The 20,480-nt window shown below is 44.3% G+C and overlaps 1 protein-coding gene across 1 annotated transcript; it reads right to left on the reverse strand.

Annotated features, from left to right (window-relative positions):
* Window positions 1-305: 305 nt before the first annotated feature.
* Lap3 (leucine aminopeptidase 3) lies at window positions 306-17,390 on the reverse strand. Its single transcript, XM_021657272.2, has 13 exons — window positions 17,206-17,390; window positions 15,568-15,683; window positions 13,843-13,897; window positions 13,348-13,453; window positions 12,240-12,399; window positions 10,614-10,778; window positions 8,120-8,278; window positions 6,839-6,963; window positions 5,455-5,543; window positions 3,468-3,570; window positions 2,955-3,034; window positions 1,266-1,375; window positions 306-611 (listed from the first exon to the last, which is right to left on the reverse strand). Exons 1-13 carry the CDS (start codon window positions 17,305-17,307, stop codon window positions 422-424), a joined length of 1,560 nt encoding a protein of 519 aa, XP_021512947.1. The 5' UTR covers window positions 17,308-17,390; the 3' UTR covers window positions 306-421.
* Window positions 17,391-20,480: the final 3,090 nt, after the last annotated feature.

The raw sequence follows: 20,480 nt of genomic DNA on the forward strand, positions 1-20,480 counted from the left end.
TTTGTTTTTCAAGACATAGCTTTTGTGTAGCCCAGGCTGTCCTTGGAACTCGATCTGTAGACCAGGCTGGTCTCGAACTCAGAAATCCAGCTGCCTCTGCCTCCCAAGTGCTGGGATCAAAGGTGTGTGCCACCATGCCTGACTCCCTCTGCACATTTTTATAGACTTAGATTTTCTGTCTTGTAAAAATAGTAAATATGGCTTGAAAATACATGTTATTACAAGATGTTTTTAGTTTAAAAGACCTATATTAATTAATATAATTTAGATTTTCATGACTCAAGCACACTAAAATTTTCCAAAAATTAAGATTAAGAAAAGAACACCATTTATTTTTGCCTTTAAAAGACTTTCATTGATTCAAAAATATTTTGAAGGTCAAATATCCAATTCAAGACAGATGGAGGATTTTCTGAGTGAACTAAGAACTGTCTTTGCTGAAGCGAAGTAAGAACTCAATCAGAGTCCTCGTGGGACGTCCACTCATGCCCTTCCGCAGGTACGGAATCTCATCTTTGTTGGTCATCACACCTGCTATGTCTAAATGTGCCCACTTTGTATGAGTCACAAACTCCCGCAGGAATGCCGCAGCTGTACATGCACCTGCAGATCTGAAGAGAAAGGCAAAATAGGATTATTTTACCTCGTGTCAGAGTGCACTGAGCATTTCATTAAGAAGCTACATTCAGAGCCAGGGGGATGACTGGGATGCAGTGCTTGTTGTGCAAGCCTCACAGCCTGAGCTCCATCTCTGGAACACACACATATGTGGAAGGAGAGAGCCAAGTCCATAAAGTTGTCCTCTAACCTCCACACGCGTGCCACATGGTCATACACAACCCCCTACCCAATACATGACTTTAAAAAATAACATTACATTTGTGCTAGCTAGATTCTATCTACTACCAAAAAGAACAGTTAAGGTCATGTAACTTAAAAATTAACCCAGAAATAACTCCCAGAATATTCATTTTAGATATGGCTTTATGGCATAAATGACAAATTCTAGATTACTTTTTCTGTATAATGAATGTCTATAGTTCCCATAACTTTTTCTTATGTCTCCAAAATAACCTTTAGACTTGAAATTTTCTAACATTAAGAGAGCCTGCTGGAGAAATGTTTTCAAAATGTAACACCTCAGTAAGCTTAGCAGTACTACATCAAAAGGAAACCAATTAGTTTTAAAATCTTCTGTAAAAGGATGACACTAAAGGGTAGTTTGGCCACCAAGGATGATTGGAAAGAAAAAAGTTGGATCATACCTGTATTTTCCAATGTTATTGACATCAGCAAGCTGGCAGTCTATGACTTGTTTTGTATAATGCTCGAAGAGAGGCATCCTCCAGACTCGGTCCCCAGTTTCTATGCTGGCCTAAAGAGCACAGTGTGACAGTGTGAGAGTCCATTCTGAGAAACTCTAGAGTCTGATGCATGAAGGAAAGAGCTGTTCTAGCCTGTTACTATAAAGCAGGACTGTGAAAGCGATGCCTGAGATCACTTTAGGTGACAGAAGGTTTATCTCAGAATTAGGAAGCGGGAATATTGTAAAGTAATTCCACACATCTCTATGACATTTAGTAAATTCTCGGGTGGAACCTGTAGGCTTTGAGGGTTTAACTAGGGGGGGAGACGTGGAAGAGTCTAGTCAGCTTGGCCTGCTGGAGATATGCATGCTCCATCACTGAAAATCAAGATGACATTATTCCTGCATCGCATAGCTCCCCATTCATTTGCTGAGCAGAACTTTAGAGCACCGCTGAGCTGCACAACAAAGAAACAGGCTCTCGCAGAACCAGATACACATGCTGCTTTACTCATTTTCACAAGAAGTCAAAAATAAATCTTCACAGATGCATTGGCTACCTCTGGGAAAACACTCTGGGCTGCTGATTGTTGACTAATATGCCTGTAAGCACATCATTTTAGTTAATAAAATAAATAACTCAAAAAACACCAACTGTTGTGTGTTCCATGATGATACAGGGACTGTGGGTAATGTGGAAGGCCAGGAGAGGTTCCTGGCTCAAAGAGACAGCCTGGTGGTTCCAGAGGCTGAGAGGGAGCTTCACACACAGAACCTAAAGCGGGGGAAGCACTATCAAGTGAGAACTAAATCTAGGACCTTGAGCAAGCCTCATAAATGTATCCATGGATTATGTAAGCTGCATAACAACTTTGAAGGAATTTTTGAGCTGCCAGATGGGAGTTGCCAAGCAGCCACATGGAACACTGGAGTCACGGCTGTTATCAGACATGGAATATATAGGATTTACCATGAGGACTCTGAGCTTGTATTGGGCCAAGGACTAAACACTGTCCAAGAGGATAAAACAAGCAGCTAGGAAAGGAGCTGAAGCAGGACAATCACATAAGGGAGCTGGAAAAGAAGATGATCACAGAAGCCAATGCTTAGGGTCACCAAGAAACCACTGTAACCTCCTGACAAGAAACAGGCTAAGTTAGGCTAACAGTGGTATTGACGGGTGAAAGCCAGGAATAGTGAGTAACAGTGTAATGTGGGAGAGGCAAGGATAAAAGATGGCTGGAAAGGGCACAAAGCACAGCAGTGACGAAACTCTTCATCACACACATTCATTAAAGGGCCACTCTTTCACAAAGCTGGCCTCATACCCTTTGCCTCTCAGGGATTCTCAATCTTGGCCATGTAATTTGTCAATTATTTTAACATCATTCTGAGGCTACAAGGACAGGGAAGTGGTGTCACACCCATAATTTAGGAACACCTTTAGAAAACCCAAAGCCACGGAAACAAGTTTATTGCTATGACCTTTTTCAATTCAAAGGCAACCCAACCTGTAGAAAATCACTTTAACACAGGTTTTGAAGCGTATTATTTGAAGCATGTATTTAACACAGGTTTTGAAGCATATTATTCAAAGTCCACAAAAACTATCATCTCTGTAACTTACAGGTATATATCGTAGGCCTACCTCAAATAGTCTGTTCCACAGCCAGGACGAATTGGTAAAGACCCCAGTGGCACCTGATCCCAGGGCTATGTCCATGGCACCTGTAAGACACAGTCCCTTAGGTCAGTGACAGTCACCCCTGATGTTCAGACCACAACTAGGTAAAGGCCGCAGGGAATGCCCGTATTTAAGAGGCTCCATGAAAGTTCTTTCCAACCCTTTTAACTGTGAAGCAATCAGAACCATCCTCAAGTAATAAGGCCAAGGAGCTCCTTAGGAGCTGCCCAGCTAGTAAGGAAGAGTTACACCCAAGCTGGCCTTATATAAGATATATATTTAAATAACTTTGGAATGCTTTAAAACAAAAGACCTAATTTGAGAACATTTTATAACTGCACAGGCAGTTCCTTTGGTGAAGGATTTTTGAATAGAGTAAGCCAAATTTCAGCAAAATAGCGTCCAGAGGATAGTGTGTGCACTGCACCCAACATGTAAGATTTCCTTCAGACAAGACAGGGAAACATTTGTCTTGACCTGTCAGGGTGGCAGCATTGATGATGACCTTGGGATTGAAGGTGTGAGCATAACAGAGAGCATCAGCCAGGATGAGCCTCCCTTCAGCATCAGTGTTATCAACCTGCAGAGATAAAAACAGAAAGGGTCAGACAACCTGAGGAATGACTAAAAAAAACAGACACAATAGTGTTTGATTTCAAAGTGAGGAAAGTCAAGGTAACATCTGTCATGAGGTAGTAAAAAGACTGCCACACTAACTCCAGAGTAGTCTCTGTGAGCATAAAAATATGCTATGTAAGCATAAAATTATGCTGCCAGATGGGAGATACATTTCCTACAGGAATTAGCTTCCTGGAAGTCACTGGCAAGAACCCTAACATGGCCACCTAAGCCAAAAAGACATATTCTGAGAGTCCCACCTTACTTGGTTGCAAAATTGGATTAATGAGCTTCTTGCTGTTTCTCTTGGAACAGCACAATTAACTATTCAAGGAAACACATTTTTGATAGATTATTAAAAGCTTTAGTAAGAATAGAGTAAGAGAGAAATAAAATCTTAGAAAAAGTAATGAGTCAGATTCAGTATCAGAAATTGCTTGTAGAAAATCCAAACATTGTAGGTAATAAAAGAGTAAGAGCTTTACACAGGTGTTTATGGTGAGGCAGAAAGAAGATAGGCAAACACAGGAGGTCAGAAAGTTTTAAAATATACTATGAGTTTTACGGACAGGCTAGCTCAAGCATCTTATCTCTAAGGAAGATTGTAAATCCTTAGCAAGACAAACAGAAAGAATTCCTCCTGGTGATTATATCTAGGGAGAATTGTAAATCTTTAGCCGACTTAGCTAAAGGACTATTAACAGCCCCTAGCTAATAACAATAAACTATAAACAATAACAATAAACTATGTAAACAAACCACAAGTTTAACAGCCCCTGGCCCTCTACTCACTAAATTAGCAGCAATAACGCTGCGTAAACAGTCACTAGTTCTATGTTTGCCCTGCTTTATTAAAAGGCTTTTAGGCCAAGATTTTTTGTAGACACTGCCTTTTACCAGATCGCCTTTCAGTTAAAATATAAACTTTGTAAATGTTCCGGGAAATATGTCAACTTCAGGTGCTTTTGTATGTAATCACGATATAAGTGTTGGCTTGACTTCAGTGAAGCACAGTAGATTCAAAACACAACTTGGTGTGGTCTCTGACTGTCAGTCAATTCGCCTACCTGTGTCTAACCTGATATCCAAACCTGATTCCCCGTGGTTTTGGGGCCCCGACTGGGCCGGTCTGCAGCAAAGACACTTGTATTTCAGTGTGAGTAGGAGCGTACCTACCTTGGAGGGTAGTTAAGTCCCTGCCCTAGCTGATGACACCCACACTGGAAAAAAGTAGGGAAAACTCTCCTCCATTTTAAGGGCAAATGTTGCTAACAAGAAGGAAGACCGGGGACAGAGAGTAAAAGCGACAGGACTGAGGGTGCAGCATGCTGCAGATACTAGTTTCCCTCTCTAAGCACCAAACAAAACAAAGGCCTTAAGTATGTAAAACTAAATGGTGGCCTGAAACTCCAGGCTCAAAGCCTCTTAACATTTTGGCAATCCTTTCTAGCCCTATCCCCTTCCTTCTGCAAAAGACAAATGCCAGCGCACAGAGGCCAAGTGTAGGGACAGTGTCTTTTCCAACTGAACATCTAACAGAGAAAAAAGTTAATCGTGGTACAAGCAAGTAGGAAATAGTCTATACTTTTACTGGTGCGTCATGTTCTGCAGGCCAGGCCGCACACCTGTGATTTTTATGTATAGCACAATTAGTGGGAGATATAACAGAGAAGAAAAAATACTCTTAAAAATTTCTGTCAAAAACTAGCTGGAGTTTGCAGTACTGAAACATCACCCTGCCCCAAAGTGGAGCTTGGGCCCTAACCCACATTACATTGGAGTTGTGTGGTCACGATGGGGCTCTGAGAAATGCCAGGCGGGATGTTTTGTTGCCCCCCTCACAAACCTGGATGGTCTTCCCGCTCCTGGCTCTAACGACATCCCCAGGCTTGTTGGCCTTGCCACTAGGCATATTTTCACAAAGTGGAGCCAAACCTATTGGAAAAACATAAAAAAGAACACGAGACACGCTGGATCCAAAACGCCATCCTTTGGGAAAGGAGGCTTCCAGAGAACCATTGAAAGCATACCACACACAGGCTTCACATTACAAGTGACAAAACGTGGTATCACCGACGGCACAACTGAGACAGTGTCAGCAGGGACACATGTAGCATAGTCTAACTGATTCTAATCCAACATCAGAACAGCCTGGACCTCTCAAACTGCCAGTGTCGTGAAGAAAAAAAGGAGAAGGAATAGGGCTCCTGGGAAGAAAAGTAAAGGCATGTGGCAACCAAATACAATGTGCTATCTATGCTAGGGGTCCAGATTTCAAAATTCAATATGGGGGCTGGAGAGACGGCTCTCCAGAGTGTGCCTGAGGACGAGGCTCCCAGCACCCAGCCTGTGACTCTAGTTCCAGTGGCTCCAGTGCCCTCTTTGGCCTCCGTGGGCACCTGTGCTCGCATACACACAGAACCACACACTGACATACATAATTAAAAAAACAAATTCTTAAAAAAAGTACCAAATATTACAAAATAAACTTTATTTTTTAGACAATTGGGAATTTTTACTAGGTTCTTGTATCGGTCCTTTTGAAAAGTAACTGGATTACCATTACATAGAGTGCCCTTTTTCTTAGGAGACGTATTAAAAGTACTCAGAGGTAACAACATGTTGAAATGTCAGCATCTTGATTTCCAATAATACAGTTTTTAAAAAAATGACTGGTAACAGACAAAAAGATTATTATTCTGGAATGGCTGGGTAAGGGAGGTTCAGGTCAGACAGATTTAAAGCACCAGTCTCCTTTCCCCACACAATGGATGAAACCCACTTCCCTCTCCCCCTGAATCTTGGTACTAGCAATGTTATAAATTCCCAGCACTGATTCTGGAAGTTTGCATTTCTAACACCAGGAGACCCTGTGTACTAATTGCTTATTCTGTATCAGGCAACTAATCGACCACAGTCCTATGAGGCAGGCGGTAAATGAGCCAGGGATGATGCTCACCACTCCACCCAGAGTAAAGTACAAACGGGACATATGTGCTCCTGATGGCTAACCACTTTTGCCTAAGTAAAACAAATCAATACAAGTTACAGCCTGCTGGCTGCAAAACACATTTAACTCAGTCACCTCAGACAGAAAACACTTTTTTCAGCCAATAGCTTCTGCTTGATGAAAAGCTACTTTTCAGAGGGAAGGAAACTGTTTCATGTTTCAGTTCTGCCATATGGCTGGATTTGGAGGTACCACAAGATGCAACCCTTGCTCTTCTTACCTATGATATTAATGGGCAAATTGAGCTTTGCTGCAGACACAATGGCTGAGCATACTGTTGCAGCTCCTCCCATGTCAGCCCTCATGAGGTCCATATTTGCAGAAGCCTTGATGGAGATACCTCCACTGGATGGAAAAAGAGACAGTGCGCAACATTAATAATAGCAACGCTGAAAGCCCAAAGACATGGCCAGTGAGATGGCTAAGGATAACAGTGCCTGCTGCCCAGTGGTACCGTGTGTTTGATTCCTCTGACCCACATGGTGGAAAGGAGAGAACTGAGTCCTTTGACTTCCATGACTGCTGTGGCACTTGGGTCCCCGTATGCATCCACGCCACACATAATAAATAAATGATAACCTCAAAACAAAACCAGGTGATGTATGTCTGCAATCCAGAATTCAGGAGGCCAAGGCAGGATTTCAACTCTGAGGCCAAGTTAGGCAACATAGCACGACTGTCTCAAATCAAAACAAACCAAAACCCCATAAAAACTCAGGGTTCACTACCACACAAAGGTACCACATACCTACTGAAGAAAGTCAGGCTTCTAAACCTGTGATCTGATTTACCTCAATTCTGTAGCCTTTATAAAGATAGAAAACAATTCCAGGAATACGGATAAGCGAGGCAGGTCCTTCTGTTTCTATTTGAATGAAACTTCACCAGGTGCAACTGGAAACATCATCATATACTATCAAGCCATCTAAATCCATCTCTCCTTTCTATCATCAACACCGGATACCCACAAAGACTGTTTTCTCAGATAGAAAAAAAAAAATCTTTGAATTAACTACCTGAAGGTCATGAACTATTAGGAAAGCTGATGCTCAAGGGACACTGGAGCATCCTCTCACGCACACAAGGCAGAGAGGCAATAGCTCTTCTGACACCTGCTGGCGGCAGATGGCTACTGAATGAGAAAAGACACAAGGAAGATGCTGTGCATGAATATTTGTGGAATGATGCCTCAAGTGTGTGGGCACGACAAGATCCCTACCAACTGAGCTCTCCCGATCCACTACTCTACTTGGTAGTATGACTTTGAATGAATAACTTCTGAACTGTGGTTTCCTCACCTGTTAGTCACAGGGCTAAGATCAGGACTATGACATATAAAATTTCCAATATCTTTGGCATATATAATCATTGCCTTTCAAAAACGACAGCATGATACATTTCCTACAATGTGTGAGACCCGATCAAACCCCATGCTTAGGAATAGCACTTTACACATAGAGCATTCACCAAGGCGGAGAGCATAGACAACCCCAAGAAGTACCTGTCAAAGGTAATCCCCTTCCCCACAAACACCAGGGGCGCTTCCTTTGCATCGGGGCTGCCTGTGTAGTGGATTTCCAAGAAGACTGGTGGCTCTTCAGACCCTTTGGCTACACTTAGGAACGAACCCATTTCTTGTTCCTCTATCCAAGACTTGGGTCTACAGGGCAGAAAGAGGAAAAAGGGAGAGAAACTGTTATATTTTTTCCAAAACAGCTTAGAAATTTTTCAACAGTATGCTAAAAAAACGTACACCATAAAAGCTATTCAAATGCCGGACGGGACCTGGTGCACTCAGTGGGAGGGCACCTGCTTAGTAGGCACAAGACCACGAGCTCACTCTCAACATGGAGGTGAAAACAGGACATCAGTGATCACAGCCTAGTATTTGCTTCTGTCTTCTCACAAGCAGACTAGACTCTAGGGCTACTTCAACTGTAAAATGAGAACAGCACTCCTCTACGAAGGATTTCACACCTACTCAGACAACTTCTGTGTGATAACGAATGCAAACTCAGGTAGTAAGTAGTTTGTCAATAAGTAACACTCCTCTCCAACCTCCTTAGGTATTTCTGGTTTTAATTTGAAAATGAAAAATTAGGAAGGTTTTGAGCCCACACAGGATATTTAAAGAGTTAAGGCACTCAACTTCACTTTTGCATTACACACACACAATTAACCAACAAAAACTCAACAAGGTTACTCTACACCAACCGGAATAAAATATCCTGTTTCTTTGCTTGTCTTTTCAACACAGGCATGACATTTCTCATGGCTCCAAGTGCAATTTGAGAAGTCTCTGAATGGGAAAACTACTTAGTTCTCATAATAAACACAGGCCCAGTGCAGGGAACATGAACCTCTACCTTGCTGCAAACTAGAGTACACACCATATTGCTACTTTTTCTAGGGTAAGTAACTAGAGTTCTGTATTGATTTCTAGCTGCAATTACAAAGCCTGTACTGCCAGAGAAGCACTAACCAGATCCAAGGACTACTCCTGTGCTTGCCTGACCATTAGTCTATTACACTAAAATTGCTGCTGTCTTTCAAAGGGAAACCAGAAGCATAAATCACATCAAAGGAAACAAGCCTGTACCGTGTCGACGTTTCTAATCCCAAGCACTTGGGATTTTATAGGTGTTTTATTGCTTTCTTGCCCTTCTGGAAGAACTGTATTTCTTTGATGCAGACCTATTTATCCTGATCGGGGTGTGGCACAGCCATGTCACAGCATGAGTCACATGCTGCCCATGTATCATGCTGGTCTCTGTCTGAACTCTTGTTCCCTCTGCTCACCCATAGCCTTGTAGTTTCCCAAGACTGCTGCACACCTTACCTGGAGCCCTCTGGTCTGTTGACATTTAAAGTGATCTTTAGGACTCTGTTGGGCTCCATTTTCACTCACAGCCCTCACCCTGATCCTGCAGCAGCCTCCCAGACATTTACCTGCCTGTCCTCTCCCTTGCACCACGATCCACCACTGTGCATGCCTGCCTGCAAATTTCATGCTTTCCCTGACCTACTGGCTGACATGGCAGAGCTCTGGCATCATCTCCTCTGAGAGACGACACATCTATACAGCCCACACACTGAGAGACCCAACACACAGAAACCTCTCAGGGCATCCTAGCAACCTCAGTCCTGTGTTTTCTACACATTATTCTCCATTCTATCTAAATAGGAGCTTTCCTAAAAACAAACAAACAAACAAACAAACAAACAAACAAAAATCATGAACTCTGATCACAACTGAGTGCTGAAAAATCCCCTTACATGAAAAGAATCCTTGAGAAACAACTTTAAAAATTAAGTAAATCAAGTATGTTAGTTTATTCTAATAAGTATCTCTCCCCACCCCACCCCCAAAAGCCTCAAACGTGGGTACTTAATGGGTTGAAAACAGTTTTCAGGAGGGAAATGGAAGAACTAGACTTTAAGTCCTGTCACTCAGCACTGCCAAGCTCAGGAGACCTGGCAACACAACCCTGCAATGTAGCTGCCCATGGGCTCAATTTACTCCTCTGAACAGAGTTCAATTGTAGGATCTTACTTGTGCTGTTCAGGGTTTCTATTGCTGAGATAAAACAGCACAGCCATAAGCAACTTGGGGAGGGAAGTTATATTTCAGCATAGACTTCCCAGTAACAGTCCATCAGTGAGGAAAGTCAGGGCAGGAGTCTGGAGGCAGGAGCTGATGCAGTTCACATGGAAGAGTGCTGCTTACTGCTTACTCCCATGGCTGGCTCAGCCTGCTTTCTTATAGCACCCGACACCCCCCCAGTTCAGAAGTGGCACTGCCTACAGTGAGTTGGGACCTCCCACATCGATTGTCAAAAAAGAAAACACACCACAGGCTTACCCACTGGCCAATTTGGTGGGGGCATTTTTCTCAGTGGAAGCTACCTCTTCCAAAGCAACTAGTGGTATAAAACCAAACAGCACTCTGTTCTCTCGTGTACATCACACGAGCCAATGACATAATCATAAATTACCTGATATAGACCTCTGTTTTATTACTGGCACTTTTGAGATTTTTTTCAATAATTTCAGCAAATCTGGTTGGCGTCATCTCATTAGCTGGAGACTCCATCAGCTGGCGGGCCAAATTCTGCCCAGTAGCAAAGAGGACCCCTTTTTCCCAGGCTTCTTGATCACCGCTGTGGAAGAAAAGAGTTACTCTCAAACAACCTCAAAACAATGACCTTTCTGCTGCTAAGCCAGGCACTTATCTTAGAAAATCAAGACTACAACAGAGAATGATTACACAAGACCTAGGTCCACCCTGTGATTGAGAAAACAGGTCCCATGGTGGAACTAGGAGAAAGCTGACTAAGCGGCTCACTTCAAGAATCTTCCCTTTTGCTGGGTGGTGGCGGCGCATGCTTTTAATCCCAGCACTTGGGACACAGAGGAAGGTGGATCTCAGTGAGTTTGAGACCAGCCTGCTCTACAGAGTGAGTTCCAGGACAGCCAGGGCTACATAGAGAAACCCTGTCTAGAAAAAAAATACAAAACCAAACAAAAATAAAGGTGGTGGTGATAGCGTGCGTGCATGCGTGCGTGCGTGCGTGTGTGTGCGTGCGCATGTATGCAGTCTGTGTATGTGGTGTGTGGTCTGATGGGTATTTGAAGCTATAGATCTACCTGCAAAGATTATGTAGAGTCCAGTTCAGTGCAAAGAGATAACAGTGAGGCCAGTATGTAGCAAACTTTCAGCACTAAGGCACATGTTGCATGATCCTAGCTCTTTGCTAGCAGTTTATACAGGCAACATGGAGACAGACAGTAATAGTTGCCATATCAAAGCACTTACCCATGTGCCACCATTTGACATATTTTCTCTGAACTATCATACAAACTATGATACCAACCAGGAATGGTGGCACATGCAGCACTGCAGAGGCCGAGGCAGCAAGACTGTGAGTTCAAGGCCAGTCTGAGGCTATATAATGAGACCCTCTCCAAAAACACAAAACTCTACACCAGGATTATACCTCTCTTACATGATGGGGAAGGATTCAAATACAGGTTCACTGTCTACAGAGCCTTCATTCCCAATCCCCCTCTCTCGAGCAGATACCAACCACCACTGGCCTCACAGCTCCTAGAACTGAAGGTCTCTTACTTGTGTTCCTGACTGCACAGACCAGTCCCTTCAAAATTGGAATAGGGCTAGTGTGACAGGTGGTCAGCTATCTTCTGAAAGCATCTCCCACCATGAACCACAAAGACAAAGATGGGTACTCTCATCCATACAGGTCTAACATTCAGCATAATGTCAGTAGGTATGAATTCAATGGAAAATATTTGGATTAAAGCTCACTAGGATATTCTGTCGAGTCATTCCTCCTTCTGGGGAAGAGCCAACACTGTGAACGCTTCTTAGTAACCAGCAAATACAGAAGACTCTCAGGAGCCACAGAGGAATCACACACATAACAAAAGCCCAGAGCAGAGCTCAGGGACAATTATCACACTGTAAAGAGGGCTGAGACAGTAAGTAGGATGCACACAAGTCACACAGCACGGCTGGACACCGAAAAGCAGGTAGCTCATTTCCAAAGCGTGTTGTCAGAATGCCTAGGAGTGCCACCCCCTACCCCAGTTTCCTTCGTCACCTTCCATGGAGCTTCGCCGACACAGCCACCTTCTTTTTCTGCTTTAGGTCATCATACTCATAGAGACCCAGCACAGCTCCTTCTGCAGCAGCCTGGGCATCTCCACAGGGATCCACTTCCACCGACGGCAGCTCCAGGTCCTGAACCTGCCTGCATCCCGCTTCGGAATGACAACAGAAGCAGAAAACTGAGTCAGCACAAACCAAAGGCACAAGGTGGTATGCCAGGGGAACAGACTGGAAATCGACGGTTCTAGTCCTAAACTTTCATTTCCTCTTCCATAAATGGTGGATGGCTATGTGCTTCCCAAGCAAAGCTGAGTGCTGAGGTCACAGGCATAACTGCTCACAAATGGGGAGAGACCCTCAGTGAGCAGCACACGTTACTAGTAGCATTTCTGAAGCACGAGAGGTTCCTGAGAAAGCTTTCTAGTCACCAGGAACCAAGACATGATGACACTGAAGTTACAAACAACTGGCAGCAAAGACCATCATTAACAAAATTTATTAAGACCGCATCAGCAAAAACTTGCAAATAAAAGTTAGGCATAGCTACATAACTTAATAAGCATTTATGATATACCCATGGCCAAGGATTAGTTAAGCAAATTACCACTGCCTCAGTGTTTCTCGAAGTGCATTTGGGGCAACCATCCCGTCGGAAAGGCTCTCTCCCTGTGCTAAGTAACAAACTGACTCAACGGCATTGGGACAGGTCCATCTATTCTGCTCGCAATGAGTAAGTATCCCACACTCTGTTCCTGTTTTGTCTAATTTGTAGATATAACAATTCTGTGTTGTCCAAAAGTTGGGCAACACCACAGTTGCAATACAAAATGGAAAACCACCACAGTTTCTGATAGAATATAGTTCTAAGAACAAATGGTAGCAAGCCTCCTAACAGAAAACACTAAAAATAAAAATGTCATAAGCTAGCCTCTTTATCTAGGTGATGCCAAGCACATCTATATAATATGAACTTGTTGAACTATTATCGCATGTGAGTAGGATATGAATGGTGATGGGTGAATGGACAACAGGGGAAGAAGACTGTCTTAGGGAATGGACTCCGAGAACCTCCAGCTATTAAACAGAAAGAACAAGCAAACCTGCAATAGCAGCTCTGATGTTTTCTTTGCCTTCGTGCCAGTTCTCCTGGTCATCAACTCCGGCTGATCTCTTGCCAAGGCCAACCACCACCACACTGGGGAAGTCCTGGTGCACAAACACACTGTGTCAACCACTGTGAATTCTTTAAACAGCTCCTTCCATTCCAGAAGGGAATGATAGAGGGAGACAGAGATAGATGCCCAGGAGCCACTCTAAATCCAGCAAAGGAGCACTATGTGCTGGTAAGTACAAGAAATGTGAAAGGCAGAGTGAAGGTAATCCTACAAAGAGCTCCGTATGAGGTGGTACTATTGCTCCACACTGAGGAGGACAGCCATTCTCCTTTAGGATCACAAGGAGTGCTTCTGCTTACAATAGGAATGAAACAGTAAGAGCAAACACGAACGTTCCAGCATGACTGGGCAGCCACAGTAACGGGCACATGGGAGGTGACAACATGGATTTGCCAGGTGAACATGACCTTCCTTTCCTACCTGATGCAGACCATAGAAGGTTCGGGTTTTGCCTGCCTTCAGAGGAGGTCCAGATCTAAAGGAAGAGGAGATGGTTGGTTTAGACAGTATGGGTTGTGCTGTTCTCTTGTCAAATGGCTTAAGCTTCAGCAGAAACTCTTGCTAACTGCTTCTGCTCTGTGCTTCACTTGGCTTTACAGAATGCGTACAGTACAGACTTCTCAGATGCAGCACTTTTACCTCAGAAAGTACTGAGCCAACTTCCAGGTTAGACAGCAGGAGCACCAATTTGAAGCCAACAGGGAAGCTAGGTGTGCTCATGCTTGTAATACCACAACTTCGGAAGCTATGAGGAAGGACTGGCGTGAGTTCGAGGTCAACCTGGATAACAGCGACTTCTGGTTCAGCCTAGCATAACAAAAAGTGTCCCCCCACCTTTTTTTTTTCAAAGCAATTCCATAGATGAGCAAGCTACCCCTGAAGGGGATCTGGGCACTGGATGGACTCTACTATATAATGGAAACCTTTCTACCAAAAGAAATACCACACACACACACACACACACACACACACCAAAACAAACAAACAAAAAAACAAAACAAAACAAAAAAAACCCCACCAAGAACCAGAATGGCGACCAAAGCAGCTGACTTGACAGTACTGTCTCCAGCATAGGCTTCCCAGATTGTTTACTGAGGTGAGAGAAAGGGCAATTTCCAAACAAAAGAGGTATTCTACAGTAGCCAGAGGCCAGGAGCACAGAGGCTCTGAGGCTGTAACCCACAGTGACTTGCAGGAAAGCCACAGTATTCTGGACTTTTTACAGATTAGCTTCTGGGTTAATGATTTAGGCACTTGTGAAGGCTACATACTAATGTAGGACTAGCAGCCAAGAAGGAGGTCCAAGTCCTAGAATGCATTTATCAGATGACTGCTATAACTATTAGGTGACATCTGGTACACTCTATATAGTCTACAGAATGAGGAACAGGTAGTTGTAGGGGCTTATGTTGCACTATTTCTGCCAAGTGTGGCCAGCAGCTCTACAGTTCCCCTGCTTCCTCTAGGACCTGCTAATGGAGGAGGTCAGATCTCAGGCTCTCCCCAGACTGAAGGTTTGAGGCTGTATTCTTGCTAAGCAGATGATCAACTTGTACTTTAATATTTGAAAAGCCTTAAAAGTCCAGCCATGAAATAAGAGGGCAGGACCTTAGGCTGTTTTTAAACTATTCAGTTAAAGCACAATTCAGAGGCCGCGTGAGACAGGAAATTAGGAATTGTGAGCCTCAGCCTAGGGAGTGGGCTAAGGAAATCTGTTCCTGTCTGGATCCCTGTCAATCTTTCACTAAAGGTTTGTGATCTGGTTAGAAATCACATGACTTCCCAGAACTGAGGACCCACTCACAATGAAACAACTGCCTGGCTTCTTCCAGGGCCTACTTTCATTTTCAGAAAACCTGCTGGCCAGGGCTCCATTAAGTTTATCTGATGAAGAAAAGAACTTCTTTTAATCTTGGGGCCTGTAAGAACTAGAACCTCACCCTGTGTCATGGCACACACATTTAATCCCAGCACTCCAGAGAATGAGGCAGGTGGATCTCTGTGAGTTTGATGGCAGCCATCCATCCTGATCTCCATAGATTCAGGACAGCCAGAGCTACATAGTGAGACCCCGTCTTGTCTCACAAAACAAAACAAGAAAAAGCAAACACACAAAAAAGGAACCCCAAATAAAGCAACACTTACATGTTTAACATGTCCCTCAGCTTTCCAGCCACCATCTTATTAAAATCCTCTCCTGCACTTGTAAACTGTGGCATATCATCATCTTTGTCTTTGGAATAAATTCCTAAAACAAGGCCCTGAATAAAAACAAAACAAAAAACGATGAATACAATCAGAGTACACTCCATAGAAGGCAATGACTGCCCAAACTGCAGAAGAGGCAAACAATTCCACTAAAACTGTATTTTCCCCAGGGGAGGCAAAGAGCAGAACAGCAGCCCCACCTCAGCAGCTGAAATCCCTGCCAGGGCAAGACTGGAACTGGGTTAAGAGGCATCTTGGGCCCAACCCTAAACATAAAAACCACTTGTTTCAGATATGCTGTCTCATGGTTACAATCCTTTGAAATACTTTGTGTTCTGACCAGGTCCACTAACTGGCTGCAGGACTTCCTACGTGCAGAAATGTCACGGGAATGCTCAGAAAGCCTGAGCTTTTGGAGCACTTCAGGTTAGGGATGCTCACATTTCATAGTAAGTAGCCTGTCAACAAGGTAGGGGGGAGTATGCAACTGTGCGGGGAGGGCAGAAGCAGGACCTTCTGCCAAGCACTTAATGGTGTGATCCTGCACATCCTTCCAGGCCCCAAACACCGGAAATAAAGATGTAAACCACTGCTCATTATTTGTTTTCCTGTGGCAATTCATGACTTTTAAAATACTGTCTCCCTTACGGCCACCTCTACGGAGTACTTATATCTCTCATTTTTCAGGTAAGAAAATCTAGTCTCCGACGCACTTGGTCCTCTTACTCCACGTACTCAGGCCACGTAGTGCCTGCCTCATCTTTTCACTGAAGACATCAGGCTTCCTTGGCATGGTAACTGCCAGGTTCTAGCTCTCCCAAGACTGTTCGTTCCTGGGGTTCCATGAGCCCATGCTGAGACTGGCCACTGTTACTAGGCAGAACCCTCTGCTCCCTGTGAGCCCTGCTGGGGTCCTGTGCCTAAGCCCTACCTGGAACAGTCCTCCCTCATCAGGTCCTGGAAGCATAACTCATTTGATTGGGCCAATATCCTATCAGCCCCTTCACATCTGAGAGTCCCTTCAGAGTGCCCAGCTGGGGGGAGAAGAGCTCTCTCAACAAAGCCCTTTTCCCTACAATGACACTGCTTTTCTCTGGAAACCCAATCCAGCAGCTTTCTCCCCTAGGGCCTTTTCGGACCCTTCACTTCGGCGGGGGAGGGGGACTGGCTACTCTGGAACCTTAGCAGACTTTGGGACAACCCTGCCGCTGTCCTTTCTTGGGTTTCGGCGAGGACTGAAAGAATCAATGAAGTAGGCGCGTGTAATTTTCCGAGCTCAGTTAGATGGAGGCGCCAGTAAAGCCAGCTAGGCAGATCGCGCGGTTCTGCCCTGACTTGAGAACCAGCACTGTCCAGGCAGGGAGAAAGGGCGCGCCCTCGGCAAACAGCATCGGCCGCCCTCGCCGGAGGCCGGTCCAGGCTGGGGTCCTGCAAACCCAGGCAACTTTTCTATTCACCGCACGTTTGCGACTGGGTGCACACGTCCTACACCTCGCGGCCTGGACCCGCCCGGCCACCCCGCCGCCCGCGGCCAGGGCTCGCGCGGCCACTCGGGAGCGAGCCGCGGCCACTCACCTTCGTCATGTCTGCGGTAGACAGACCCCGATCCCAGAGACGCCTCACTCCTAAGCGGCGGAGCGCGACTCGCGCGGCAGCCGGAAGAGGCAGCAGGAACATCTTCTCAGCTCGACCCAGGCGCCGCCCTCCCGGCAGAGCACGTGGCGAGTGGGAGGGTGCTGCCTTGGGGCGGGACCTCCGGGATGGCCAGACGCCCGCCTAGAAAGCAGGGCAGGCGATAGGGGCGGGCATCTGGGGGCGGGGCTGTCGGCAACTGGGCGGGGAAGGGGCGGGGCTCCAGGTCCTGGGGGCGGGGCTTTCTTGTGTTGGGGCGGGGCGGGCGTCTTGGGGCGGGGCGTCCTGCTACTGGTTGTGCGGAAGCCTGAGTAATTTTTTTTTTCATCCTGATTTATTTTTTTTATTTTTTATTTTTTTATTTTTATTTTTTTTCTCATTAGTTACATTTTGTTAATTCTGTATCCCAGCTGTATCCCTCATTCCCTCCCCAATCCCACCCTCCCTCCCTCATCTCCTCCCTGCCCCTTTCCAAGTCCACTGATAGGGGAGGACCTCCTCCCCTTTCATATGACTCCGTTTTGTCAGGTATTTTCAGGACTGGCTGCAAAGTCTTCCTCCCTGGCCTAACAGTACTGCTCCTCCCTTGGGAGGTGGGGAGGTCAAAGAGCCAGTCATTGAGTTCCTGTTAGCAATAGTCCTTGTTCCCCTTACTATGGGAAACCAATTGATTACTGAGCTATCACGGGTCACAGCCGAGCAGAGGTTCTAGGTTTTATCCTCTCATGGTCTTTGGTTGAGTGTCCATCTCAGAAAAGACCCTGTGCCCAGATATGTTTGGTCCTTGTGGAGCTCCTATCCTTTCCATATCAAACTCTGCTTCTTTCATATGATTCCCTGCACCCTGCCGAGGGTTTGGTTATGATTAACAGAAGTGTGTAAATTGTATTTAGCAAGTTTGTGTGTACATGGAAGCCCTTACAGCAAAATGAGGGTCCTGAAAGTGCTTATATTGAACAAAGAGTAAAGGAAAACTAGAAGAATGTAAAGATTAGCTAAACAAGGTTCATTTGTGCAATTTTTTTTTTTTTTTTACCTTCCTCAACTCCTCACCTCTGGTAATAGTATTTGGAGATAGCGGTAGTTTACGTGAGGATTTTATTTCCTGCCTTGGGGTTTGGGAGACTCAAAGATGGCCCTTGTATTTGTTCCTATTCAAGTGCCTTTAGTAAAAAATATTTATGCCCAAGTGGCATACTTTGGTGTAGCATATCTGCCAATCCTGCATTATCTAGTAGGGGAAAAAGTACAGTGATTACAAAAACTGTTTTAAAGATTGTTTTATGTAGACGTATATGTATATAGGCCATGATTGTCCCCATCCCATACCCTATGCCCACCATTGCCAAGGTTCACATTTTAACAATTTGGTCAGCAGCTTGTGGTGCTATGGGGTGGTGGAAGATTTAGGGTGTGGGACTTAGTGGAAAGAAGTTGGAAGGTTTCAAGTGTGCTCTTGAGGAAAATGGTGTGATCCTAGCACCTTGCTGCCTGTCTCTGATTCCCAGCCACCACAAATGAAGAAGCATTCCATGATGTGCTTTCAGCATAATTGCTATGTTGGCCCTAAACTCATAGGCCAAATGACCATGTAAACCTCTGGAGCTATGAACTGAAGTAAGTCTTTTCTTTTGTTAAGTTGATAGGTTCAGAAATAAATATAATATGCTCAATTTCCTTCTGCCTTCTTCGTTTTGTTCAATGCCATTTCTTCCACAAGAAAATGTCTCCAGACCCTCCCATTGAGGGTTACTTGTCTACTTCTCTCAAAGCAGCCTGTCTCAAAATGAAATCACCTGTAAAATTCTCTTTTGGGTGTCCATGGCTTTCACCTTTGTGTACTCATGCCAAGGTCTAGCATCTGTTCTACATTTGGGGCCTATGCCCATAAATATTTGAATGGATGTGTGATCAAAGTCCAGTCAAGCAGCAACATTTAATTAAAGAACAGGGTAGCTGCCAGTGTGACTTCCTGATAATAAACTGCATGAGAAGGAGATGGGATAATTAAAGGGGACATCAGGGTCAGGAAGATGGGAAGGTGTGGGAGGGTGGGGTAGAGACATCAGGCCTGCTTGGAGAAAAACAAAAAGAAGATATAAAGAAAAGGTTGCTGGATTAAAGAGACTCTTAAAAGGCAGGAAGCAAAGTTTATTGTGGACGAGGGAGTCATCAGGGAGCCAGTGATGATCTTTGCAGAAGCTGCAGAGAAAGCTGTGTTGTAAGAGGCACATCAGTTAAACACATTAAAGCAGAGGCAGCAAAATGTGTCAGGGTCACTTTAAGGAAAGAAATCGAAGCACTTTCCCTTTGGAGTAATTTGGCCAAGAGTGAGCCCAAGTTTGAAGTCCCGGGCTTCTCTCCTTGTGTCTTTCAAGTGTCTACAGCTTATGTCTTCTGGTTTGTCTGCAGTCTGTCTGTTGTTGAGTCTGAATCTGTGCCTGCCTTGTGAATCTGTCCCTAACCAAGCTCTATCACACAGGGAAGGAATGGGGGATGCTTGACAGAACTCCAACAGTTGTACAAGGAATTGAACTTTGCTGATACCACCTGACCTAGGAGCCTTCAGAAAAGTAAAGAGAATGGAAAAGTAAAACCAATTAAACAAACTCTTACAACCTACATACATGTTGCTTTCAACATGAATTTGCTTTGTAAGTTCACTTTTGACCTCTTTAGTGTTTTCAGCAAATGATTATCATAGCACATATACAAACACATGGGCATTGGGTCAGGGGCATGAAGGAATACATCACTTACATCAAAGCTATGCATTAGATTACCTTGTACAGGTGATCACCTAAGAAACCCAGCACAAGTAAGGTTAATTGTTTCATTGTTCTCTTAAAGGCAGGTTAAACAGAGAGGCTGGTTATATAACAGGACATAAGTCTGAAGACTTAAATGATTTCAAGGTATAGTAACTTGGTTATGGGATCCAGAAAAAGTTCCAGTCTCAGAAGGTAAGAAAGATTTTATATTAATTTATCTCCCCAGAGAGATCATGTACATTGGTGACCAGGATAAAGAAAGACTGATCAGTAATGGGCGGATCATAAGTGGGATAATTATTGTCTTCACACATTATGAAAAATGCTTGAATATGTGAGTTGTACCCATAGTATTGATCTTTCCTATTACCTTCCAGTAACAGAAACTTAAAAAAAAATAGTGTTATCTAAATAAGACTATATTTTCTAGAGTCTTGCAAGAAAGGC

Source organism: Meriones unguiculatus, chromosome 12 (assembly GCF_030254825.1).
Source record: "Meriones unguiculatus strain TT.TT164.6M chromosome 12, Bangor_MerUng_6.1, whole genome shotgun sequence".
Taxonomy (NCBI): Eukaryota; Metazoa; Chordata; class Mammalia; order Rodentia; family Muridae; genus Meriones; species Meriones unguiculatus.

Bases quoted from the DNA above. Each gene is read 5' to 3' on its own strand.
- Lap3 (XM_021657272.2), bottom strand. From the start codon at position 17,307: ATGTTCCTGCTGCCTCTTCCGGCTGCCGCGCGAGTCGCGCTCCGCCGC. The intron at 13,898-15,567 runs GTAAGTGTTGCT...CTCTTCCTTTAG, and splicing joins CTGAGGGACATGTTAAACAT to ATCTGGACCTCCTCTGAAGG. The intron at 6,964-8,119 runs GTACTTCTTGGG...TTTTCCATCCAG, and splicing joins AAGGGGATTACCTTTGACAG to TGGAGGTATCTCCATCAAGG.